This window comes from Oncorhynchus mykiss, chromosome 2 (genome assembly GCF_013265735.2).
Source record: "Oncorhynchus mykiss isolate Arlee chromosome 2, USDA_OmykA_1.1, whole genome shotgun sequence".
NCBI lineage: Eukaryota > Metazoa > Chordata > Actinopteri > Salmoniformes > Salmonidae > Oncorhynchus > Oncorhynchus mykiss.
Window position 1 is genome coordinate 100634751 of NC_048566.1, and position 22747 is coordinate 100657497.

Sequence of the window (22747 nt, forward strand, 5' to 3'; positions counted from 1 at the left end):
ATGACTGACCCTGGGAGTGACCCCACTCTCTGAGGGTGTCTCAGGGGGATTTGGGATAATGACTGACCCTGGCCATGACCCTACTCTCTTAGGGTGTCTCAGGGAGAGTTGGGATAATGACTGACCCTGGGAGTGACCCCACTCTCTGAGGGTGTACCAGGGGGAGTTGGGATAATGGCTGACCCTGGGAGTGACCCCACTCTCTGAGGGTGTCTCAAAGGGAGTTGGGATAATGACTGACCCTGGGAGTGACCCCACTCTCTGAGGGTGTCTCAGGGGGAGTTGGGATAATGACTGACCCTGGGAGTGACCCCACTCTCTGAGGGTGTCTCAGAGGGAGTTGGGATAATGACTGACCCTGGGAGTGACCACACTCTCTGAGGGTGTCTCAGGGGGAGTTGGTATAATGACTGACCCTGGGAGTGACCCCACTCTCTGAGGGTGTCTCAGGGAGAGTTGGGATAATGACTGACCCTGGGAGTGACCCCACTCTCTGAGGGTTTTCTCAGGGGAAGTTGGGATAATGACTGACCCTGGGAGTGACCCCACTCTCTGAGGGTGTCTCAGGGAGAGTTGGGATAATGACTGACCCTGGGAGTGACCCCACTCTCTGAGGGTGTCTCATGGAGAGTTGGGATAATGACTGACCCTGGGAGTGACCCTACTCGCTGAGGGTGTCTCAGGGGGAGTTGGGATAATGATTGACCCTGGCCGTGACCCTACTCTCTGAGGGTTTCTCAGGGGGAGTTGGGATAATGACTGACCCTTGGAGTGACCCCACTCTCTGAGGGTGTCTTAGAGGGAGTTGGGATAATGACTGACCCTGGGAGTGACCCCACTCTCTGAGGGTGTCTCAGGGGGATTTGGGATAATGACTGACCCTGGCCATGACCCTACTCTCTTAGGGTGTCTCAGGGAGAGTTGGGATAATGACTGACCCTGGGAGTGACCCCACTCTCTGAGGGTGTACCAGGGGGAGTTGGGATAATGGCTGACCCTGGGAGTGACCCCACTCTCTGAGGGTGTCTCAAAGGGAGTTGGGATAATGACTGACCCTGGGAGTGACCCCACTCTCTGAGGGTGTCTCAGGGGGAGTTGGGATAATGACTGACCCTGGGAGTGACCCCACTCTCTGAGGGTGTCTCAGAGGGAGTTGGGATAATGACTGACCCTGGGAGTGACCACACTCTCTGAGGGTGTCTCAGGGGGAGTTGGTATAATGACTGACCCTGGGAGTGACCCCACTCTCTGAGGGTGTCTCAGGGGGAGTTGGAATAATGACTGTCCCTGGGAGTGACCCCACTCTCTGAGGGTGTCTCATGGAGAGTTGGGATAATGACTGACCCTAGGAGTGACCCCACTCTCTGAGGGTGTCTCAGGGAGAGTTGTGATAATGACTGACCCTGGCCGTGACCCCACACTCTGAGGGTGTCTCAGGGAGAGTTGGGATAATGACTGATCCTGGGAGTGACCACACTCTCTGAGGGTGTCTCAGGGAGAGTTGGGATAATGACTGACCCTGGGAGTGACCCCACTCTCTGAGGGTTTTCTCAGGGGGAGTTGGGATAATGACTGACCCTGGGAGTGACCCCACTCTCTGAGGGTGTCTCAGGGAGAGTTGGGATAATGACTGACCCTGGGAGTGACCCCACTCTCTGAGGGTGTCTCAGGGGGAGTTGGGATAATGACTGACCCTGGGAGTGACCCCACTCTCTGAGGGTGTCTCATGGAGAGTTGGGATAATGACTGACCCTGGGAGTGACCCTACTCTCTGAGGGTGTCTCAGGGGCAGTTGGGATAATGATTGACCCTGGGAGTGACCCCACTCTCTGAGGGTGTCTCAGGGGGAGTTGGGATAATGACTGACCCTGGGAGTGACCCCACTCTCTGAGGGTGTCTCAGGGAGAGTTGGGATAATGACTGACCCTGGGAGTGACCCCACTCTCTGAGGGTGTCTCAGGGGGAGTTGGGATAATGACTGACCCTGGGAGTGACCCCACTCTCTGAGGGTGTCTCAGAGGGAGTTGGGATAATGACTGACCCTGGGAGTGACCACACTCTCTGAGGGTGTCTCAGGGGGAGTTGGGATAATGACTGACCCTGGGAGTGACCCCACTCTCTGAGGGTGTCTCAGGGGGAGTTGGAATAATGACTGACCCTGGGAGTGACCCCACTCTCTGAGGGTGTCTCATGTAGAGTTGGGATAATGACTGACCCTGGGAGTGACCCAACTCTCTGAGGGTGTCTCAGGGAGAGTTGTGATAATGACTGACCCTGGCCGTGACCCCACTCTCTGAGGGTTTCTCAGGGAGAGTTGGGATAATGACTGACCCTGGGAGTGACCACACTCTCTGAGGGTGTCTCAGGGAGAGTTGGGATAATGACTGACCCTGGGAGTGACCCCACTCTCTGAGGGTTTTCTCAGGGGGAGTTGGGATAATGACTGACCCTGGGAGTGACCCCACTCTCTGAGGGTGTCTCAGGGAGAGTTGGGATAATGACTGACCCTGGGAGTGACCACACTCTCTGAGGGTGTCTCAGGGGGAGTTGGGATAATGACTGACCCTGGGAGTGACCCCACTCTCTGAGGGTGTCTCATGGAGAGTTGGGATAATGACTGACCCTGGGAGTGACCCTACTCGCTGAGGGTGTCTCAGGGGGAGTTGGGATAATGATTGACCCTGGCCGTGACCCTACTCTCTGAGGGTGTCTCAGGGGGAGTTGGGATAATGACTGACCCTTGGAGTGACCCCACTCTCTGAGGGTGTCTTAGAGGGAGTTGGGATAATGACTGACCCTGGGAGTGACCCCACTCTCTGAGGGTGTCTCAGGGGGAGTTGGGATAATGACTGACCCTGGCCATGACCCTACTCTCTTAGGGTGTCTCAGGGAGAGTTGGGATAATGACTGACCCTGGGAGTGACCCCACTCTCTGAGGGTGTCTCAGGGAGAGTTGGGATAATGACTGACCCTGGGAGTGACCACACTCTCTGAGGGTGTACCAGGGGGAGTTGGGATAATGGCTGACCCTGGGAGTGACCCCACTCTCTGAGGTTGTCTCAAAGGGAGTTGGGATAATGACTGACCCTGGGAGTGACCCCACTCTCTGAGGGTGTCTCAGGGGGAGTTGGGATAATGACTGACCCTGGGAGTGACCCCACTCTCTGAGGGTGTCTCAGGGAGAGTTGGGATAATGACTGACCCTGGGAGTGACCACACTCTCTGAGGGTGTCTCAGAAGGAGTTGGGATAATGACTGACCCTGGGAGTGACCCCACTCTCTGAGGGTGTCTCAGGGGGAGTTGGGATAATGACTGACCCTGGGAGTGACCCCACTCTCTGAGGGTGTCTCAGGGAGAGTTGGGATAATGACTGACCCTGGGAGTGACCCCACTCTCTGAGGGTGTCTCAGGGGGAGTTGGGATAATGACTGACCCTGGGAGTGACCCCACTCTCTGAGGGTGTCTCAGGGAGAGTTGGGATAATGACTGACCCTGGGAGTGACCCTACTCTCTGAGGGTGTCTCAGGGAGAGTTGGGATATGGAAAAGGCACATTTGCAATTCACACGTGTATAAAACACGCTTGTACAGGTGAAATAGGGCAAGTTAAGCGCCCAACAAATTAATTTAATTACTATTAACAAGACATTTATTTTAGTTTTAAAAAAGCAACATACTTTTACATTTGTTTTACTACCAATGACCCACATTACAACCTAACTACATAACGTTTTACTGTAGGTACCTGTGTGGATGGAGGGGGGGGGGGGGGGGGGGGGGGGGGGGGGGGCAGAGTCGTGCATTACAGTGTGTGAAGCCTACAGTTGGATTTTTAAACTCGCTTGTATGACTCTTTTATTTTAAAAACCCTGTTCCGTTTAAGCATGTTGGGAGGACTTTTGCGACCAGTAGACTAAGCAGATAGCCTACTTCTGAAAGTTGACTTGAACAGGTGAGACGTCACGTGACCACCCGTACACAGAAGTCAGTCAAGCAGTTGAACCGAGTCATGCCTTGGGAGTTATTATTTTTATTTAACTACAATTCCTAATGTTTTATCCACTGGTGCTGGGTGATACGATATAATCCTAGGACCATAGCGCGTGCCTTGCGATTGAAAACTCGGAATAAGAAGGAAAGAGAACGATTTTACCTTACAAAATGACTTCTAACCAGTTGGCTTTCATTCTGACATGTACTTTATGGAACAGGATATCGGTGTGTGCTGGAGGTAAGATTATATTCTGTCATTTAATCTATTGACAATATTGTTTAATCGATTAAACGGAAAACCGATTCAATTGTATGTTATTTTATTGATCAGAAAATTTGACTTTTTTGGGGAGGGGGAGCTCTAATTTATAAACTTTACCGCATGCTATCGTGCGTAAAGCGCGAGAGGGTTCTTTTTTTGCTGAAGAATATGATTTGAGTTTCTTGCAAATTCCATTAGTATATACGATATAAACATTATATGTAGTTTGAAATTCTTTGCACAGGTTGTTTATCACCAATAGGAAACGAACGAAAGTGACGACTCCTTGCGTCATAATGTCGAACGAACAGCCTATCTCTGTTTAAAGATACATTACTCATTAAAATAAATAGAATTAGAAGACAAGAGACAGTTGCCAATCAATTGGAGAAGAGACAACCAATCAATGACAAGTACACATCTGTCGCCTCTCAACACTGCAACCTTTCAAGTGTCATTCAGTCATGAGTTCTCTAGTCCAGTCGGACACTAACGACGACAATTGCTCCAATCTGGACTTCGTACCCGGATATACAGCGCAGTGCTACCACCATGTTAATAATAAATCATATACGGAATGTTAAAACAGAGTGTGTTTTTGTGTGTATGTGCAGTGGTTGCTTTGTCAATTGGAAGGTTCCGGAAAAGGGTGGTGACCTGCGAGGCTCTGAGGGACCGGAACGCAGGAAAACAACACCATCTTTATAATAAATCATTGCATGCATTTACTTTATTGCTCATCTATCACACCAGTATTTCTACTTGCACATCGCCATCTGCTCATCTATCACACCAGTATTTCTACTTGCACATCGCCATCTGCTCATCTATCACACCAGTATTTCTACTTACACATTATCATCTGCTCATCTATCACACCAGTATTTCTACTTACACATTATCATCTGCTCATCTATCACACCAGTATCTCTACTTGCACATCGCCATCTGCTCATCTATCACACCAGTATTTCTACTTACACATTATCATCTGCTCATCTATCACACCAGTATCTCTACTTGCACATCGCCATCTGCTCATCTATCACACCAGTATCTCTACTTGCACATCGCCATCTGCTCATCTATCACACCAGTATCTCTACTTGCACATCGCCATCTGCTCATCTATCACACCAGTATTTCTACTTGCACATCGCCATCTGCTCATCTATCACACCAGTATTTCTACTTGCACATCGCCATCTGCTCATCTATCACACCAGTATTTCTACTTGCACATCGCCATCTGCTCATCTATCACACCAGTATTTCTACTTGCACATCGCCATCTGCTCATCTATCACACCAGTATTTCTACTTGCACATCGCCATCTGCTCATCTATCACACCAGTATTTCTACTTGCACATCGCCATCTGCTCATCTATCACACCAGTATTTCTACTTGCACATCGCCATCTGCTCATCTATCACACCAGTATTTCTACTTGCACATCGCCATCTGCTCATCTATCACACCAGTATTTCTACTTGCACATCGCCATCTGCTCATCTATCACACCAGTATTTCTACTTGCACATCGCCATCTGCTCATCTATCACACCAGTATTTCTACTTGCACATCGCCATCTGCTCATCTATCACACCAGTATTTCTACTTGCACATCGCCATCTGCTCATCTATCACACCAGTATTTCTACTTGCACATCGCCATCTGCTCATCTATCACACCAGTATTTCTACTTGCACATCGCCATCTGCTCATCTATCACACCAGTATCTCTACTTGCACATCGCCATCTGCTCATCTATCACACCAGTATTTCTACTTACACATTATCATCTGCTCATCTATCACACCAGTATTTCTACTTACACATTATCATCTGCTCATCTATCACACCAGTATCTCTACTTGCACATCGCCATCTGCTCATCTATCACACCAGTATTTCTACTTACACATTATCATCTTGCTCATCTATCACACCAGTATTTCTACTTACACATCGCCATCTGCTCATCTATCACACCAGTATCTCTACTTACACATTATCATCTTGCTCATCTATCACACCAGTATTTCTACTTACACATCGCCATCTGCTCATCTATCACACCAGTATCTCTACTTACACATTATCATCTTGCTCATCTATCACACCAGTATTTCTACTTACACATCGCCATCTGCTCATCTATCACACCAGTATCTCTACTTACACATTATCATCTTGCTCATCTATCACACCAGTATTTCTACTTACACATCGCCATCTGCTCATCTATCACTCCAGTGTTAATTTGCTAAATTGTCATTACTTCGCTACTATTGGCCTATTTATTGCGTTACCTCCTCACGCCATTTGCACACACTGTATATATACTTTATTTGTTTCCTATTGTGTTATTGACTGTACGCTTGTTTATTCCATGTGTAACTCTGTTGTTGTTTTTGTCGCACTGCTTTGCTTTATCCTGGCCAGGTCGCAGTTGTAAATGAGAACTTGTTCTCAACTGGCCTACCTGGTTAAATAAAGGTGTTCTCAACTAGCCTACCTGGTTAAATAAAGGTGTTCTCAACTAGCCTACCTGGTTAAATAAAGGTGAAATAAATGTAAAAATAGATAAATAATTAACCTCCCTTGGCACAGAGCAGTAGTGTAGATGCGCTTACAGAAGCTGCACACGCATTTCATGTAATTCCACATCATATTAGATGACTGGAGATTTTAGCATAATAGTTTTTAATACCTTTATAAATTATCTGTCATTTACAGGCTACTCTGACACTGACGTCCTGAGTATCTGAATATATGAAACGCCTAGGTGTGTGGAGACACTTATTGTACAATAAAGATTTCCAGTTTCACTGACTCGCCGGCGATGGTTGATGCACTCGTGCCAAAATTCTATCTCACTCTTGTTCTACTTTGTAAAACAATACTGTTCGCTCAATAGGTGTATTTGGAAGTTGATAACATATTTGGTAGCCTACAGACAGATTGTCTTCTTTTTTTTCTGCAGAATCCATCTGCTTTCCAACCTATGTTTTTCCCGTGATGTCATTAGAGATTTTGCTAAAGGCCTGTTTTGACTGCGTGCGGTTTGTTTACCGAGACAGACTTGTCGTGCGTTCCCGACGGTAGGCAATGGCTTGTGATTGGGCTAAACACAATACACAGCTAGACTATAACAAAAGAGAGAGCTATTGATCCCCCGTGGCTAAATCATAGGCCTACTACTCTTGATGTACTATTCTGAATTATTTCATTGCTTTATCAACAGACAGTAATAATATAATTTTAGCAAACGTATTGGATTTGATCAGGGGTGCTGCGGTACCTCCAGCGCCCATCCCGCGGCTATGATTCCATAAGGAAATAAATGATTAAGTGCAACGCTGGGGAGATGAGAGTTGCAGGCTCATGTCTTCTCAGATCAGAGAGAGGAAGAGAGGTCATAGAAAGTGAATATCATTCTAGTTCTGAGCAATACATGCGCGCGTTTCTCTTTTACCCCGGTAATGGCCAGTGGCAACGCGTTGGTACCGGCTGCGCAGGCCATAAACCCGGGGCGGCCCAACACGAATCAATTCTTACAATATCAGGCACGTTTTCACATTACGTTTTTTTTTAGGTGGAATAACAACTACATAGGAGGAAACTTGAATGAAATCTGATTGATTTTATTATTTAAAAAAAATACATTGCAAACAATTCGCGTGAACGCGCACGCACTCAATTCTTCATTGCTGCGACATGCTTGTTTGTTGAGATATCTGATCACGTTAGGCAGCGTTTCATTTTGAGGAGATTTTCGGCACAGCACCTGTTCCTGGCAAATGTGTTCCGGGAAACGAAACAGTGCGGTTCAAATGAAACACTGTTGTGTGTACAACAGATGCATCCAATCCTAAGGAGTTCCCCCAGGGCCTCTTAGCTAGCCTGCTCTTTACCATACCTGAATATGTTGACAAACTGGTCATTGTAGTAGTTCTAACTGACAGACAGTGAGGGGAGGAAATCTCTGTACTCCTGTTGTTCGTTCTGCTGTGGGGGTTAAATGGTTAAAGGTTGCTTATACTAAAGGGATCTGTTGTTGCTCTTTATGGCAGTGTATGCTTGCAGATAAATTCATGACCTGTTTTCCCCCCCACTGTTAACAGTGGTGTTTTAGGGCTGCTATAGAACTACTCAACATCTAAAGCAAATCAATACTCTATGGTTGTCTGCTAACAGTGGTGTTTTAGGGCTGCTATAGAACTACACTGTGGTTGTCCTGTATTCATTTCTGGTTGATTTGAAGTTGTCAATAGAAATCAGAGGAGCCTGAAAAACAAGGAATTTATAGAACTAAATAACTGACTGTATGTCCTGCTCTTTAAACCCATATGGCCCCTTCTCTCCATTCTAGAACACCTGCTCTTTAAACCCATATGGCCCCTTCTCTCCCTTCTAGAACACCTGCTCTTTAAACCAAATGGCCCCTTCTCTCCCTTCTAGAACACCTGCTCTTTAAACCCATATGGCCCCTTCTCTCCCTTCTAGAACACCTGCTCTTTAAACCCATATGGCCCCCTCTCTCCCTTATAGAACACCTGCTCTTTAAACCCATATGGCCCCTTCTCTCCCTTCTAGAACACCTGCTCTTTAAACCCACATGGCCCCTTCTCTCCCTTCTAGAACACCTGCTCTTTAAACCCATATGGCCCCTTCTCTCCCTTCTAGAACACCTGCTCTTTAAACCCATATGGCCCTTTCTCTCCCTTCTAGAACACCTGCTCTTTAAACCCACATGGCCCCTTCTCTCCCTTCTAGAACACCTGCTCTTTAAACCCATATGGCCCCCTCTCTCCCTTATAGAACACCTGCTCTTTAAACCCATATAACCCCCTCTCTCCCTTATAGAACACCTGCTCTTTAAACCCATATGACCCCCTCTCTCCCTTATAGAACACATGCTCTTTAAACCCATATGGCCCCCTCTCTCCCTTATAGAACACCTGCTCTTTAAACCCATATGACCCCCTCTCTCCCTTATAGAACACCTGCTCTTTAAACCCATATGACCCCCTCTCTCCCTTATAGATCTGACTGTATGTTCTGTTTCCCCTTAAAGAACTGGCTATATGTCCTGTTTTCCCCTTAAAGAACTGGCTGTATGTTCTGTTTCCCCCTTAAAGATCTGACTGTATGTTCTGTTTCCCCTTAAAGAACTGGCTGTGTGTCCTGTTTTCCCCTTAAAGAACTGGCTGTATGTTCTGTTTCCCCCTTAAAGAACTGGCTGTATGTTCTGTTTCCCCCTTAAAGAACTGGCTGTATGTCCTGTTTCCCCTTAAAGAATTGACTGTATGTTCTGTTTCCCCTTAAAGAACTGGCTGTATGTCCTGTTTTCCAAAGGCATATGCTTCTGCTCTGACAGAACAGCTCATTATCCTACTTTCCCCAATGTTACATCTGATGCATTTGCCCCTCAGCGATTTGCTATTCCTCAAAGTACCCGTTTGCCCCGTGAGGGTGCTGAGCTGCAAGTAAAAACAACTGGGTGAAAAAGCAAACCAGTTCACCTTCACGTTCCATTAAGTTGGCCTGTTCCAGTCACTGTGTAACCAGCAACAATACTGCCCACCTGCTCTGCTGAGTCATAAAGTACTGTTTATAGACGCTAGTCCTCTGCCTGAGCCCTAAATACCACCCTATTCCCTATATATAGTGCACTATTTTAGACCAGAGCCCTATAGAACCCTATTCCCTATATAGTGCACTATTTTAGACCAGGGCCCTATAGAACCCTATTCCCTATATAGTGCACTACTTTAGACAAGGGCCCTATAGAACCCTATTCCCTATATAGTGCACTACTTTAGACCAGGGACCTATAGAACCCTATTCCCTATATAGTGCACTACTTTAGACCAGCGTCCTATAGAACTCTATTCCCTATATAGTGCACTACTTTAGACCAGAGTCCTATAGAACCCTATTCCCTATATATAGTGCACTACTTTGACCAGGGCTCATAACCTGGACAATAGGGTACCATTTGGAGCATTATATGCAAAACATTTGCTCATAACTTTGCTCTGTGCTTACCTACCTACCTACCTACCTACCTAGTTTTAGAACACCTACTCATTCAAGGGTTTTTCTTTATTTTTTAAAACTATTTTCGACATTATAGAATAATAGTGAAGACATCAAAACTATGACATAACACATATGGAATCATGTAGTAACCAAAAAAGGGTTAAACAAATGGTAATAACTGAATAAATATAACATGGTAATAACATGGTAATAACCGAATAAATATAACATGGTAATAACATGGTAATAACCAAATAAATATAACATGGTAATAACAAATAAATATAACATTATGGTAATAACATGGTAATAACCAAATAAATATACCATTATGGTAATAACATGGTAATAACCAAGTAAATATAACATTATGGTAATAACATGGTAATAACCAAGTAAATATAACATGGTAATAACATGGTAATAACCAAGTAAATATAACATGGTAATAACATGGTAATAACCAAGTAAATATAACATGGTAATAACATGGTAATAACCAAATAAATATAACATTATGGTAATAACATGGTAATAACCAAGTAAATATAACATGGTAATAACATGGTAATAACCAAATATAACATGGTAATAACCGAATAAATATAACATTATGGTAAGAACATGGTAATAACCAAGTAAATCTAACATTATGGTAATAACATGGTAATAACCAAGTAAATCTAACATTATGGTAATAACATGGTAATAACCAAATAAATCTAACATTATGGTAATAACATGGTAATAACCAAATAAATATACCATTATGGTAATAACATGGTAATAACCTATTAATAACAATAGTTTGGTTATACCAAATGTGATCGTATTGTGATAGAATATCCTCGAGGTAGCCAACTCCGTAAACTATTGTCGTTCCTAGCCAACTCCGTAAACTATTGTCGTTCCTAGCCAACTCCGTAAACTATTGTCGTTCCTAGCCAACTCCGTAAACTATTGTCGTTCCTTGCCAACTCCGTAAACTATTGTCGTTCCTAGCCAACTCCATAAACTATTGTCGTTCCTAGCCAACTCCATAAACTATTGTCGTTCCTAGCCAACTCCATAAACTATTGTCGTTCCTAGCCAACTCCGTAAACTATTGTCGTTCCTAGCCAACTCCATAAACTATTGTCGTTCCTAGCCAACTCCGTAACTATTGTCGTTCCTAGCCAACTCCATAAACTATTGTCGTTCCTAGCCAACTCCGTAAACTATTGTCGTTCCTAGCCAACTCCGTAAACTATTGACGTTCCTAGCCAACTCCGTAAACTATTGTCGTTCCTAGCCAACTCCGTAAACTATTGTCGTTCCTAGCCAACTCCATAAACTATTGTCGTTCCTAGCCAACTCCGTAAACTATTGTCGTTCCTAGCCAACTCCGTAAACTATTGTCGTTCCTAGCCGACTCCATAAACTATTGTTGTGCCTCTAAGAGTTAGTTTCATATGCTTTGGGGTGGGGGGTTAAATTGGTATTTGCTACACCTGTAGAGAAGAGGTTTGTTTCAGTCAGTTAAATTGGTATTTGCTACACCTGTAGAGAAGAGGTTTGTTTCAGTCAGTGTGCCTGCCGAGTTGGCTGGTTCAGCCTTACAAGATTGAGCTGGGGAGATAAAAGGGCCCTATTGTTTTTAGGTCCTGCAGTCAGTCAGTCAATCAGTCAGTCAATCAGTCAGTCAGTCAATCAGTCAGTCAGCCAGTCAGTCAGTCAATCAGTCAGTCAGTCAGTCAATCAGTCAATCAGTCAGTCCAGTCAATCAGTCAGTCAGTCAGTCAGTCAATCAGTCAGTCAGTCAACTATTCATCAGTCAACTATTCAGTCAGTCAATCAGTCATTCAGTCAGTCAATCAGTCAATCAGTTAGTCAGTCAGTCAGTCAATCAGTCAGTCAGTCAATCAGTCAGTCAATCAGTCAGTCAGTCAACTATTCATTCAGTCAACTATTCAGTCAGTCATTCAGTAAGTCAGTCAATCAGTCAGTCAGTCAACTATTCATTCAGTCATTCAGTCAGTCAGTCAGTCAGTCAATCAGTCAGTCAGTCAGTCAATCGGTCGGTCGGTCGGTCGGTCGGTCGGTCGGTCGGTCGGTCGGTCGGTCGGTCGGTCGGTCGGTCGGTCGGTCGGTCGGTCGGTCGGTCGGTCGGTCGGTCGGTCGGTCGGTCGGTCGGTCGGTCGGTCGGTCGGTCGGTCGGTCGGTCGGTCGGTCGGTCGGTCGGTCGCGGTCGGTCGGTCGGTCGGTCGGTCGGTCGGTCGGTCGGTCGGTCGGTCGGTCGGTCGGTCGGTCGGTCGGTCGGTCGGTCGGTCGGTCGGTCGGTCGGTCGGTCGGTCGGTCGGTCGGTCGGTCGGTCGGTCGGTCGGTCGGTCGGTCGGTCGGTCGGTCGGTCGGTCGGTCGGTCGGTCGGTCGGTCGGTCGGTCGGTCGGTCGGTCGGTCGGTCGGTCGGTCGGTCGGTCGGTCGGTCGGTCGGTCGGTCGGTCGGTCGGTCAGTCAGTTGATTGTCAGTAAGTTGCTCTGAATAAGAGTGTCTGCTTAATGATTGAAATGTAAAATATTGCAGTGACATGTTTATTGTGAATTTCACTTAGCTGGAGGAATGTAATATTATTTTCAGTTTGTTAAATGTGTTCATTCATTCCTTCATGCAGAATCCCTGTGCACCCAAGCCCCAGAGTTTCAGTTACCCAGTGGGGGGCAGTCTGAGGTGTGGGAGACCCTGGGTTCCTTTGTGGCTCTGAACTGTACAGCCGTGCTGTCCTGGAACCAGACGGACCAACGGTGTGACGCTACCTCCCGGACTCTGCTCTGGAGCAAAGATGGGACCCCTCTCAACCTCAGCCTTTACCCACAGAACACATCCACCTGGTCAGTTCAACGGGAGGTCACCTTGCCAAATCACATGTACACTGATCTACGGGTTGTCATTGCAAATAAGAATCTACTCTTGATTTATTTGTATAAAATAATGTTAAATAATAATTAATGTTCAGCCCCCCCCCCCCCCCCCCCCCCAATATCCAACCAATTACAAATACAGAGGTCACCTTTTTCTTTTTTTTCTGGCAGGACTCCCAGCCAATCCCAAATGATTGTGAGCAGTGTACTGCAGGTCCAGGTTAGAGAGCAGGCTGACTTTGGCCTCTACTCCTGTGAGGTGAGGAACACCTCTGCTGACTTCAGCCTGCAGAATACCGGTAAGAAACCAGGGGGCGGGGTTTATGGACTGAACCTCATACTGTATCAGACATGTTGTCAAAGGCAACTTACATTAGTGTGTGCATACAATGCTTATTTCAAATGTTAATATGTGTGATAACTGAGCCTGGGTGGATTCAGGGTGGATTCAGGTTGGATTTAGGATGGATTCAGGCTGGATTCAGGTTGGATTCAGGGTGGATTCAGGATGGATTCAGGTTGGATTCAGGGTGGATTCAGGGTGGATTCAGGATGGATTCGGGTTGGATTCAGGGTGGATTCAGGGTGGATTCAGGGTGGATTCAGGATGGATTCAGGTTGGATTCAGGGTGGATTCAGGGTGGATTCGGGTTGGATTCAGGGTGGATTCAGGGTGGATTCAGGGTGGATTCAGGTTGGATTTAGGTTGGATTCAGGTTGGATTCAGGTTGGATTCAGGGTGGATTCAGGGTGGATTCAGGTTGGATTCAGGTTGGATTCAGGTTGGATTCAAGGTGGATTCAGGTTGGATTCAGGTTGGATTCAGGTTGGATTCAGGGTGGATTCAGGGTGGATTCAGGTTGGATTCAGGTTGGATTCAGGTTGGATTCAAGGTGGATTCAGGGTGGATTCAGGTTGGATTCAAGGTGGATTCAGGGTGGATTCAGGATGGATTCAGATATGCTGCTATTTATTTTTATTTTTATTTTAGGTAGATCAGCTTTTATACTGCAGATAGTAGCTTCCATCAATGTAATTATCTGCATAATTTTCAATTCTCTCTATATATTTTTGTAAATATATATTTATATTATATATATTTTTTTACAAATATATTTTCCTTTATTATGTTCCTCTAAACCCCTCCCCTAATTGGAGTAAGCTAATGGACAACACTTTGGCGTCCACTTCCAATTTATACATACTATAGGCTGATTATTAATGACTCATGATTGTTGGTTTCTGTTTGTGGGATCCCAGCCCAGCCCAGCCACACAGCATCAGTGATAGCAGCCATCAGTCTCTTCCTGATCCTGACTATAGCTGCTGTTGTCTACTCCAGGTGTCGTCTCAATATCAAACTCTGGTACAGGAACTCCTATGGAGACTATGAGATCAATGGTGAGGAGTGAGGATTTAATTTTTTTAAAAAATCTTTATTTAACTAAGCAAGTCAGTTAAGAACAAATTATTGTTTACAATGATGGTCTACCCTGGCCAAACCCTAACGACGCTGGGCCAATTGTGCGCCGCCCTATCGGACTCCCAATCACGGCCAGTTGTGATAGAGCCTGGAATCAAACCAGGTTCTGTAGTGACGCCTCTAGTACTGAGACGTAGTGCCTTCAACCGCTGCGCAACTCGGGAGCCCCAGTTTTAACCCACTGCAGTGGTTAAAACGCATTGGGATGGGAAGTGTGAGCCCACTTTGTGCTGTAGGTGGGCTATGGTTAGTTGTACAGATGTAGGATCTTAATTTGAGCCAGTTTGCTACAGCAGGAAAATAATCTTGCAGCAACAGCAAATGTGAATTACTATGTGGATTATAATGAATGGACATTTTTTGTAGGGGTTGGAGACATTTTCCATTAGGGCAAATCAATTCTGATATTAAAAACTTTAGAAGCCTTCTTAAACCTCAATTACACTACACGTTTGCATTTCCTGATTTGCAGGAAAATTCCGGCAACAACAGGAAGATCAAATTAAGATAAGGAGTCTGTAGGTACCTGTAAGCAGGTTCAAGTAGTATTGGGGGTTACAATGTATTGAACATATCAAAGATACTGTATATTGTTAAATACTTGCAATGATTGTCATATGTGGTTGTAAGAAGGGTTTACTCAGGATCGTGACACTGAATTGTGGTTGTTTTAACCTACCTGAATAGAATGCACAAATGTTTAATCGCTCTGGGATAGTGTCTGCCAAATGACTCCAAGGTAAGTTAAGCTGTGTTATAATGTCTCTCTTTATGTCACCAGATGGGAAGCTGCATGATGCCTACTTCTCCTATGTCAACAACGAATACGACAGAAAGTTGGTCAACTTCATCCTCAAACCTCACCTGGTGAACAAATCTGGACATAAGCTACACCTCAGTGATAACAACATCCTACCTGGGGGTGGTAATGATGACACAACATAGCCCTCTGTAACTCCTACAGTCCGTTCGATTCTTACATGAAAAACAACAACATTTTGGCCATTTGGCAGATGCGCTTATCCAGAGCAATTTACAGGAGCAATTAGGGTTAAGTGCCTTGTTCAATCCCCAAGCTGCCTTTTCACATAGTCGGCTTGGGGATTCAAACCAGCAATCTTTAGGCTAATGCTCTTAACCTAATAGGTTACCTGCTGTCTTCCCTGAAAGTTATCAGGTTAACTGTATTTTCCTCCTTTTTCTTCTTCTTCTCCCTCTTATTGTTCCTCTTCCTCTTGTTCTTCTTCCTCATCTTCTTCCTCCTCTTCTTCCTCTTCCCCTTCTTCTTCTTCCTCTTTTTCTTCTTCCCCTTCTTCTTCCTCTTCTTCTTCCACTTCTTCTTCCTCTTCTTCTTTTTCTCCTCTGTCAGAGCCGTCTGCTGAGTTCCTGATGAACGTTAGTCACTGTCGGCGCCTCATTGTAGTGATGTCACACGCCTACCTAGAACAGGACTGGTGCTGTAACAACTTTAGGTAGGTATGCAGATAGCTCACCATTATGCCTAAGTAAAAAATATAATATTTGATCTATCTCTTACCTTAGCATGCTAAACGCTAATGCTAATGCTAGTTGTGTCGCTGTGTGTTCCTCTTTTAGCTCAGCATGCTAACTGCTAATGCTGGTTGTGTCTCTGTGGTCCTCTCTTAGCTTAGCAGGCTAAGCCACTAATGCCACTAATGCTACAATGTCACTATGTGCTTACCCATTTCTGTAAAAAACAGGCAAGTCTGTACAAAACCCTCAGCATAGCATGATCTAGCTGACTGCTAATGTTATCCACCCTCTCAGACAGGGCCTTCTGCACCTGCTGGAGCTGTCCCAGAGGCCCATCATCATCATCACATTGGAGGGTCAGGTCAAACTCATGAGACCCGATGTGGTCCAGCAACTCAGAGAACACCGACACAAACTCACCTTGCTCACCTGGTCGGGATCACACTCCATGGTGACTCAACCTAGCCTTGAACCTAACCCTTTATTTTAATTTGATTTCACCTTTATTTAACCAGGTTTGCTAGTTGAGAACAAGTTCTCATTTATAACTGAGACCTGGCCAAGATAAAGCAAAGCAGTTCGACACATACAACACAGAGTTGCATATGGAATAAACAAACATACAGTCAATAATACAGTAGAAAAAATATATAGTTACAGTGTGTGCAAATGAGGTAAGATAAGGGAGGTAAAGGCAATAAAATAGGCCATAGTGGTGAGGTAATTACGATATAGCAATTAAACACTGGAGTGATAGATGTGCAGAAGCTGAATGTGCAAGTAGAGATACTGGGGTGCAAAGGAGCTAAATAAATAAATACAGTATGGCGATGAGGTAGTTGGATGGGCTATTTACAGATGGGCTATGTGCAGGTGCAATGATCGGTGAGCTGCTCTAACAACTGGTGCTTGAAGTTAGTGAAGAAGATAAGAGTCTCCAGCTTCAGCGATTTTGGCAGTTCGTTCCAGTCATTGGCAGCAGAGAACTGGAAGGAAAGGCGGCCAAAGGAGGAATTGGCTTTGGGGGTGACCAGTGAAATATACCTGCTGGAGCGTGTGCTGCGGGTGGATGCTGCTATGGTGACCAATGAGCTGAGATAAGGCAGGGCTTTACCTAGCAAAGACTTGTAGATGACCTGGAGCCAGTGGGTTTGGCGACGAGTATGAAGCGAGGGTCAGCCAACGAGAACATACAGGTCGCAGTGGTGGGTAGTATATGGGGCTTTGGTGACAAAACGGATGGCACTGTGATAGACTGCATCCAATTTGTTGAGTAGAGTGTTGGAGACTATTTTGTAAATGACATCGCCGAAGTCGAGGATCGGTAGGATAGTCAGTTTTACAAGGATATGTTTGGCAGCATGAGTGAAGAATGCTTTGTTGCGAAATAGGACGCCGATTCTAGAATGCTTAATGTGAGTCTGGAAGGAGAGGTTACAGTCTAACCAAACACCTAGGTATTTGTAGTTGTCCACATATTCTAGGTGAGAACCGTTCAGAGTAGTGATGCTGGATGGACGGTCAGGTGCCGGGCAGCGATCAGTTGAAGAGCATGCATTTAGTTTTATTTGCATTTAAGAGCAGTTGGAGGACACGGAAGGAGAGTTGTATGGCATTGAAGCTCGTCTGGAGGTTAGTTAACACAGTGTCCAAAGAAGTGCCAGAAGTATACAGAATGGTGTCGTCTGCGTAGAGGTCAATCAGAGAATCACCAGCAGCAAGAGCGACATCATTGATGTATACAGAGAAGAGAGTCGGCCTGAGAATTGAACCCTGTGGCACCCCCATAGAGACTACCAGAGGTCTGGACAACAGGCCCTCCGATTTGACACACTGAACTCTATCAGAGAAGTTGTTGGTGAACCAGGCGAGGCAGTCATTTGAGAAACCAAGGCTGTTGAGTCTGCCGATAAGAATGTGGTGATTGACACAGTCGAAAGCCTTGGCCAGGTCAATGAATACGGCTGCACAGTATTGTCTCTTATTGATGGCAGTTATGATATCATTTAGGACCTTGAGCGTAGCTGAGGTGCACCCATGACCAGCTCGGAAACCAGATCGCATAGTGGAGAAGGTAAGACTCTCCCTCCAGTCAGGCTACCAGCACCTCCCCCTCCCTCCGGTCAGGCTACCAGCACCTCCCCCTCCCTCCAGTCAGGCTACCAGCTCCTCCACCTCCCTCCAGTCAGGCTACCAGCTCCTCCCCCTTCCTCCAGTGAGGTAGCTCTAGGCCAATGTTAGGTAGCTCTAGTCCAAAGTTAGGTAGCTCTGGTCCAACGTTAGGTAGCTCTAGTCCAACGTTAGGTAGCTCTAGTCAAACGTTAGGTAGCACTAGTCCAATGTTAGGTAGCTCTAATCCAACGTTAGGTAGCTCTGGTCCAACGTTAGGTAGCTCTGGTCCAACGTTAGGTAGCTCTGGTCCAACGTTAGGTAGCTCTGGTCCAACGTTATGTAGCTCTGGTCCAACGTTAGGTAGCTCTGGTCCAACGTTAGGTAGCTCTGGTCCAACGTTAGGTATCTCTAAGCCAACCCTTAAGAAGTTCAAACACATTCAAAGGCACATCCATAGAACCCGCTCCTCCCTAGGTATGATTCTGTGGGTCTAATTCAGATAATGCATGTCATAACAACGAGATGCCCAGCTCTCTCCTTAACAGCACCCTACACTACACTTGTCTGTCCAATGCATGTACATATCCCTCCCGTTCCATAGCGAACTGCTTTATTCATTGGTGAAGTCATTTAATGTCGAGCTGAACCTCGATATCAGAGGTTTAAAAATTAACAGAAAGGAGTGATATAAACCGTTACTTTTTTTTGGGGGGGGGGGGGGGGGGGGGGGGGGGGGTTTGAACCGGTTCAGAACTTTATTTTGCTGGTCAGAACAGTGGAACGGAACAAAATAACGGTTCTGTTCAGAACGAAACGATTGGAAAATAATTTTGGTTAACTAGACTGTGTATACTGTGCCATGTCTCCCCAGCTGCCGTCGTCAGTGTTCTGGAAGGAGTTGGCCCTGGCCATGCCTCATAGGGTTGTGTTCCACAGCGACACGGCAGGGGACCCCCAGACTCTCTTCCAAGACGATAAGGACCCCATGCTCACCCTCAACCCAGACTACCTGGACTGTCGCCCTGACCCTGTTGGAGACCTGGGTAAAACCAAGTGAATGGCTGGCAACAGGGTTGGGTGCAATTGATGCTGGATTACAATGCAAATTACATTTCAGATTGGGTCAATTTCAATTCAATTAAATTAGAATTGGCCTTGTAATCCCCAGGACCAATACCGTTTTGGGTTATGTAATGTAATCATATCCACGCACGGCTCATAATAATGTCTGGAACGGAGCGAATGGAATGACATCAAACATATGGAATCCATGTATTTGATACCATTCCACTAGTTCCGCTCCAGCCATCAGCTCGTCCTCCCCAATTAAGGTGTCACCTGTGCCATGGCCAATGCATTATCTTAATTATTGCTGCTACAGTTATTATTATATATATATATTTTTTGATGAGGCAAGTCAGTTAAGAACAAATTCTTATTTACAATGACATCCGACCAGGGAACAGTGGGTTAACTGCCTTGTTCAGGGGAACAGTGGGTTAACTGCCTTGTTCAGGGGGCAGAACTTGATATTTTTTTGTCAGCTTGGGGATTTGATGTAGGAACCTTTCGTGTTACTGGCCCCTCCACTCTAACCACTAGGCTACCTGCCGCCCCTCCACTCTAACCACTAGGCAACCTGCCGCCCCTCCACCCTAACCACTAGGCTACCTGCCGCCCCTCCACTCTAACCACTAGGCAACCTGCCGACCCTCCACTCTAACCACTAGGCTACCTGCCGCCCCTCCACTCTAACCACTAGGCTACCTGCCGCCCCTCCACTCTAACCACTAGGCTACCTGCCGCCCCTCCACTCTAACCACTAGGCAACCTGCCACCCCGATGCTTTCTCCAAGGTTGAAAATAATGTCAATGAAGAATAATAATCACTCTAAAGCCCCGTAGAACTAAGATTGTTGACCGACAGCATCGATCCACACATTTCTTCAACCAAATTACTGAATCTCCTCATTCACCTTCTGGTTTCTTCCCTCCTTCTCTCCAGGCCTTCATCTCCCAGTCTACAAGGCACTGGCATCCAGAGCCCCTGTGCTGCCTATGTTCCCCTCGGTCCCTGCATCCCTGACTGAGTCCAAACTCTCGGATATAGATGTATCGGACCTGGGATCGCGCAACTACGGAGCTCGCAATGACTTCTACTGCCTGGTTACAGAGGACAACATCTAAAAAAGACTGTAGCTTCTGAAGAAAAAAGGAGAACAAGATCTCCAACTTCTACTCTTCACTCTTCACTTCAGTCTGAATGTAAAACAGGTTCTCTCACCAACACTATCTACAACTTCCTGATGTTTCCATATTCAAGCAAGTGTTACATTTAATATATTTTTTTTTAAAGTGAATAATTTTGTTCTTGGAACAAGTTTGATTTGATCTGTTTATTGAGATTTGTCCATATTTGAAACTTTTCACATATACACTGAGTGGACAAAACATTAGGAACACCTGCTCTCTCTATCCACGACATAGACTGACCAGGTGAATCCAGGTGAAAGCTATGATCCCTTATTGATGTCACTTGTTCAATCCACTTCCAGCAGTGTAGATAAAGGGGAGACAGGTTAAATAAGGATTTTTAAGCCTTGAGACAATTGATACATGGATTGTGTGTCTGCCATTCAGAGGGTGAACGGGCAAGATAAAATATTGATGTGCCTTTGAACAGGGGTTTGGTAGTAGATGCCAGGTGTACCGGTTTGTGTCAAGAACTGCAATGCTGCTGGGTTTTTCACACTCAACAGTTTCCAGTGTGTATCAAGAATGGCCCACCATCGAAAAGACATCCAGCCAATTTGACACAACTGTGGCAAGCATTGGGATCGACATGGGCCAGCATCCCTGTGGAACGCTTTTGACACCTTGTAGAATCCATGCCCCTACGAAATGAGACTGTTCTAGGGGGGGGGGGGGGGGGGGGGGGGGGGGGGGGGGGGGGGGGGGGTGCAACTCAATATCAAGGAGATGTTTTGTACACTCAGTGTGTAAAATTTGATTCCAATGATCATTTCACTGAAATGTTTTGAATGACCTTGGTAGTTACACTACATGTTATTATATGAAATTTGTAATAGATACCTGTTATGTGAACTGTATGTGGAAAAATAGAAGAAGTGGTTGAGTGGTCTACTGCAGTAGTCTGGGATTTTGTTTTTACGTTAAAGTGGAAATGCATTCATTCTAATTTCGTAATGTTTGTTTAGAATTATGTTCAATAGAAATATTTATCGATCAAAGCTACCCTTTCTGTAGTTTAGGGCAGTTTACTAGTCCAGACCTTTTTCATAGGTAACTCATCTTGGACGAGCCTTGGCTTGTACGAACCAATCTCATGTTTCTTTTTTGTAGGGGTTGATACAATTTTCCTTAAAGTCAGACATTTTAAAGTGGAAATTCCAAACTTTAGAAGCATTTTTAAAACCTTGAACACACTACAAGTTTGCATTTTCTTCTTGGTGTACAAGTATACCTCCTGGACTGGACGCTATTCTATTGCCCAGTGTTACCCCGAATCTGTCTCATAAATGCTGAATGCCAAGCAGAGTCGCACGTGATCTTTGGTATGACTCGGCCGGAAGAATAAACTCCCAGTGTTCCAATCTCAGGGCGGACACCCGAACCACATGGCCACTGATATGTTCTTTTTTTTAACTGTTTAGTGCTTTCTTCAGATATTACTTTCCCTCACCAGCAGAGGGCAGAGTTGAGTCGACTTGGGGGGGGGGGGAAATCTTTCTTATCATAACAATAATCTCATTCCCTAGGGGTTATTTGTTTATTGGGATCCCCATTAACTCTTCTTGGGGTCCACAAAAAAACACAAAACATCACAAGTAACAAAGCACTGATACACTGATAGACAAGGACAGTCACACAAATGTAAAATACAATGATAAACAAACAATAAAACTAAAGAATATTGTGCGTTAAAGTCTGTTTGTGTGTGTTCATGTGTGTCACCCTCACAGTCCCTGCTGTTACATAAGTTGTCTGATCCATTTTTTTTAAAGGTCATTTTACTGTTTACTTCAGAAATTGGAGATGGTAGGGTAGTTCCATACAATCATGGCCTCTGTATAATACTGTGTGTTGCCGTGAATTTGTTTTGGGACTGTGAAGAGACCCCTGGTGGCATGTCTTGTGGGGTATGTACGGGTGTCTGAAGAGACCCCTGGTGGCATGTCTTGTGGGGTATGTACGGGTGTCTGAAGAGACCCCTGGTGGCATGTCTTGTGGGGTATGTATGGGTGTCTGAAGAGACCCCTGGTGGCATGTCTTGTGGGATATGTACGGGTGTCTGAAGAGACCCCTGGTGGCATGTCTTGTGGGGTATGTACGGGTGTCTGAGCTGAATGTTATTTGATTATGCAGACAATTTGGAATTTTCATCACAGTAATATTTCTCATGAAAACTAGGAGAAGCAGCTCATCTCTCATC

General features: G+C 45.4%; 1 protein-coding gene across 2 annotated transcripts; it reads left to right on the plus strand.

Annotated features, from left to right (window-relative positions):
• The first annotated feature begins 3823 nt into the window (after positions 1-3823).
• Positions 3824-20856, plus strand: sigirr (single immunoglobulin and toll-interleukin 1 receptor (TIR) domain). 2 transcript variants are annotated; one of them, XM_036961133.1, is made up of 9 exons: positions 3824-4231; positions 12959-13175; positions 13377-13504; positions 14466-14606; positions 15470-15613; positions 16058-16160; positions 16477-16633; positions 19166-19347; positions 20300-20856. In XM_036961133.1, exons 1-9 carry the CDS (start codon positions 4162-4164, stop codon positions 20382-20384), a joined length of 1227 nt encoding a protein of 408 aa, XP_036817028.1. In that variant the 5' UTR covers positions 3824-4161; the 3' UTR covers positions 20385-20856. The 2 variants fall into 2 exon arrangements, with proteins under 2 accessions (XP_036817028.1, XP_036817019.1); XM_036961124.1 differs by having other exon boundaries at positions 3828-4231; positions 19166-19337.
• The last annotated feature ends 1891 nt before the right edge of the window (positions 20857-22747 follow it).

What these genes read in the sequence shown, in the direction of transcription:
- sigirr (XM_036961124.1), top strand. Translation starts at nt 4,162, where the DNA reads ATGACTTCTAACCAGTTGGCTTTCATTCTGACATGTACTTTATGGAAC. An exon ending in GGTCGGGATCACACTCCATG is followed by an intron (nt 16,634 to 19,165) that starts GTGACTCAACCT and finishes ATGTCTCCCCAG; the next exon opens with CTGCCGTCGTCAGTGTTCTG. An exon ending in TGACCCTGTTGGAGACCTGG is followed by an intron (nt 19,338 to 20,299) that starts GTAAAACCAAGT and finishes CCTTCTCTCCAG; the next exon opens with GCCTTCATCTCCCAGTCTAC.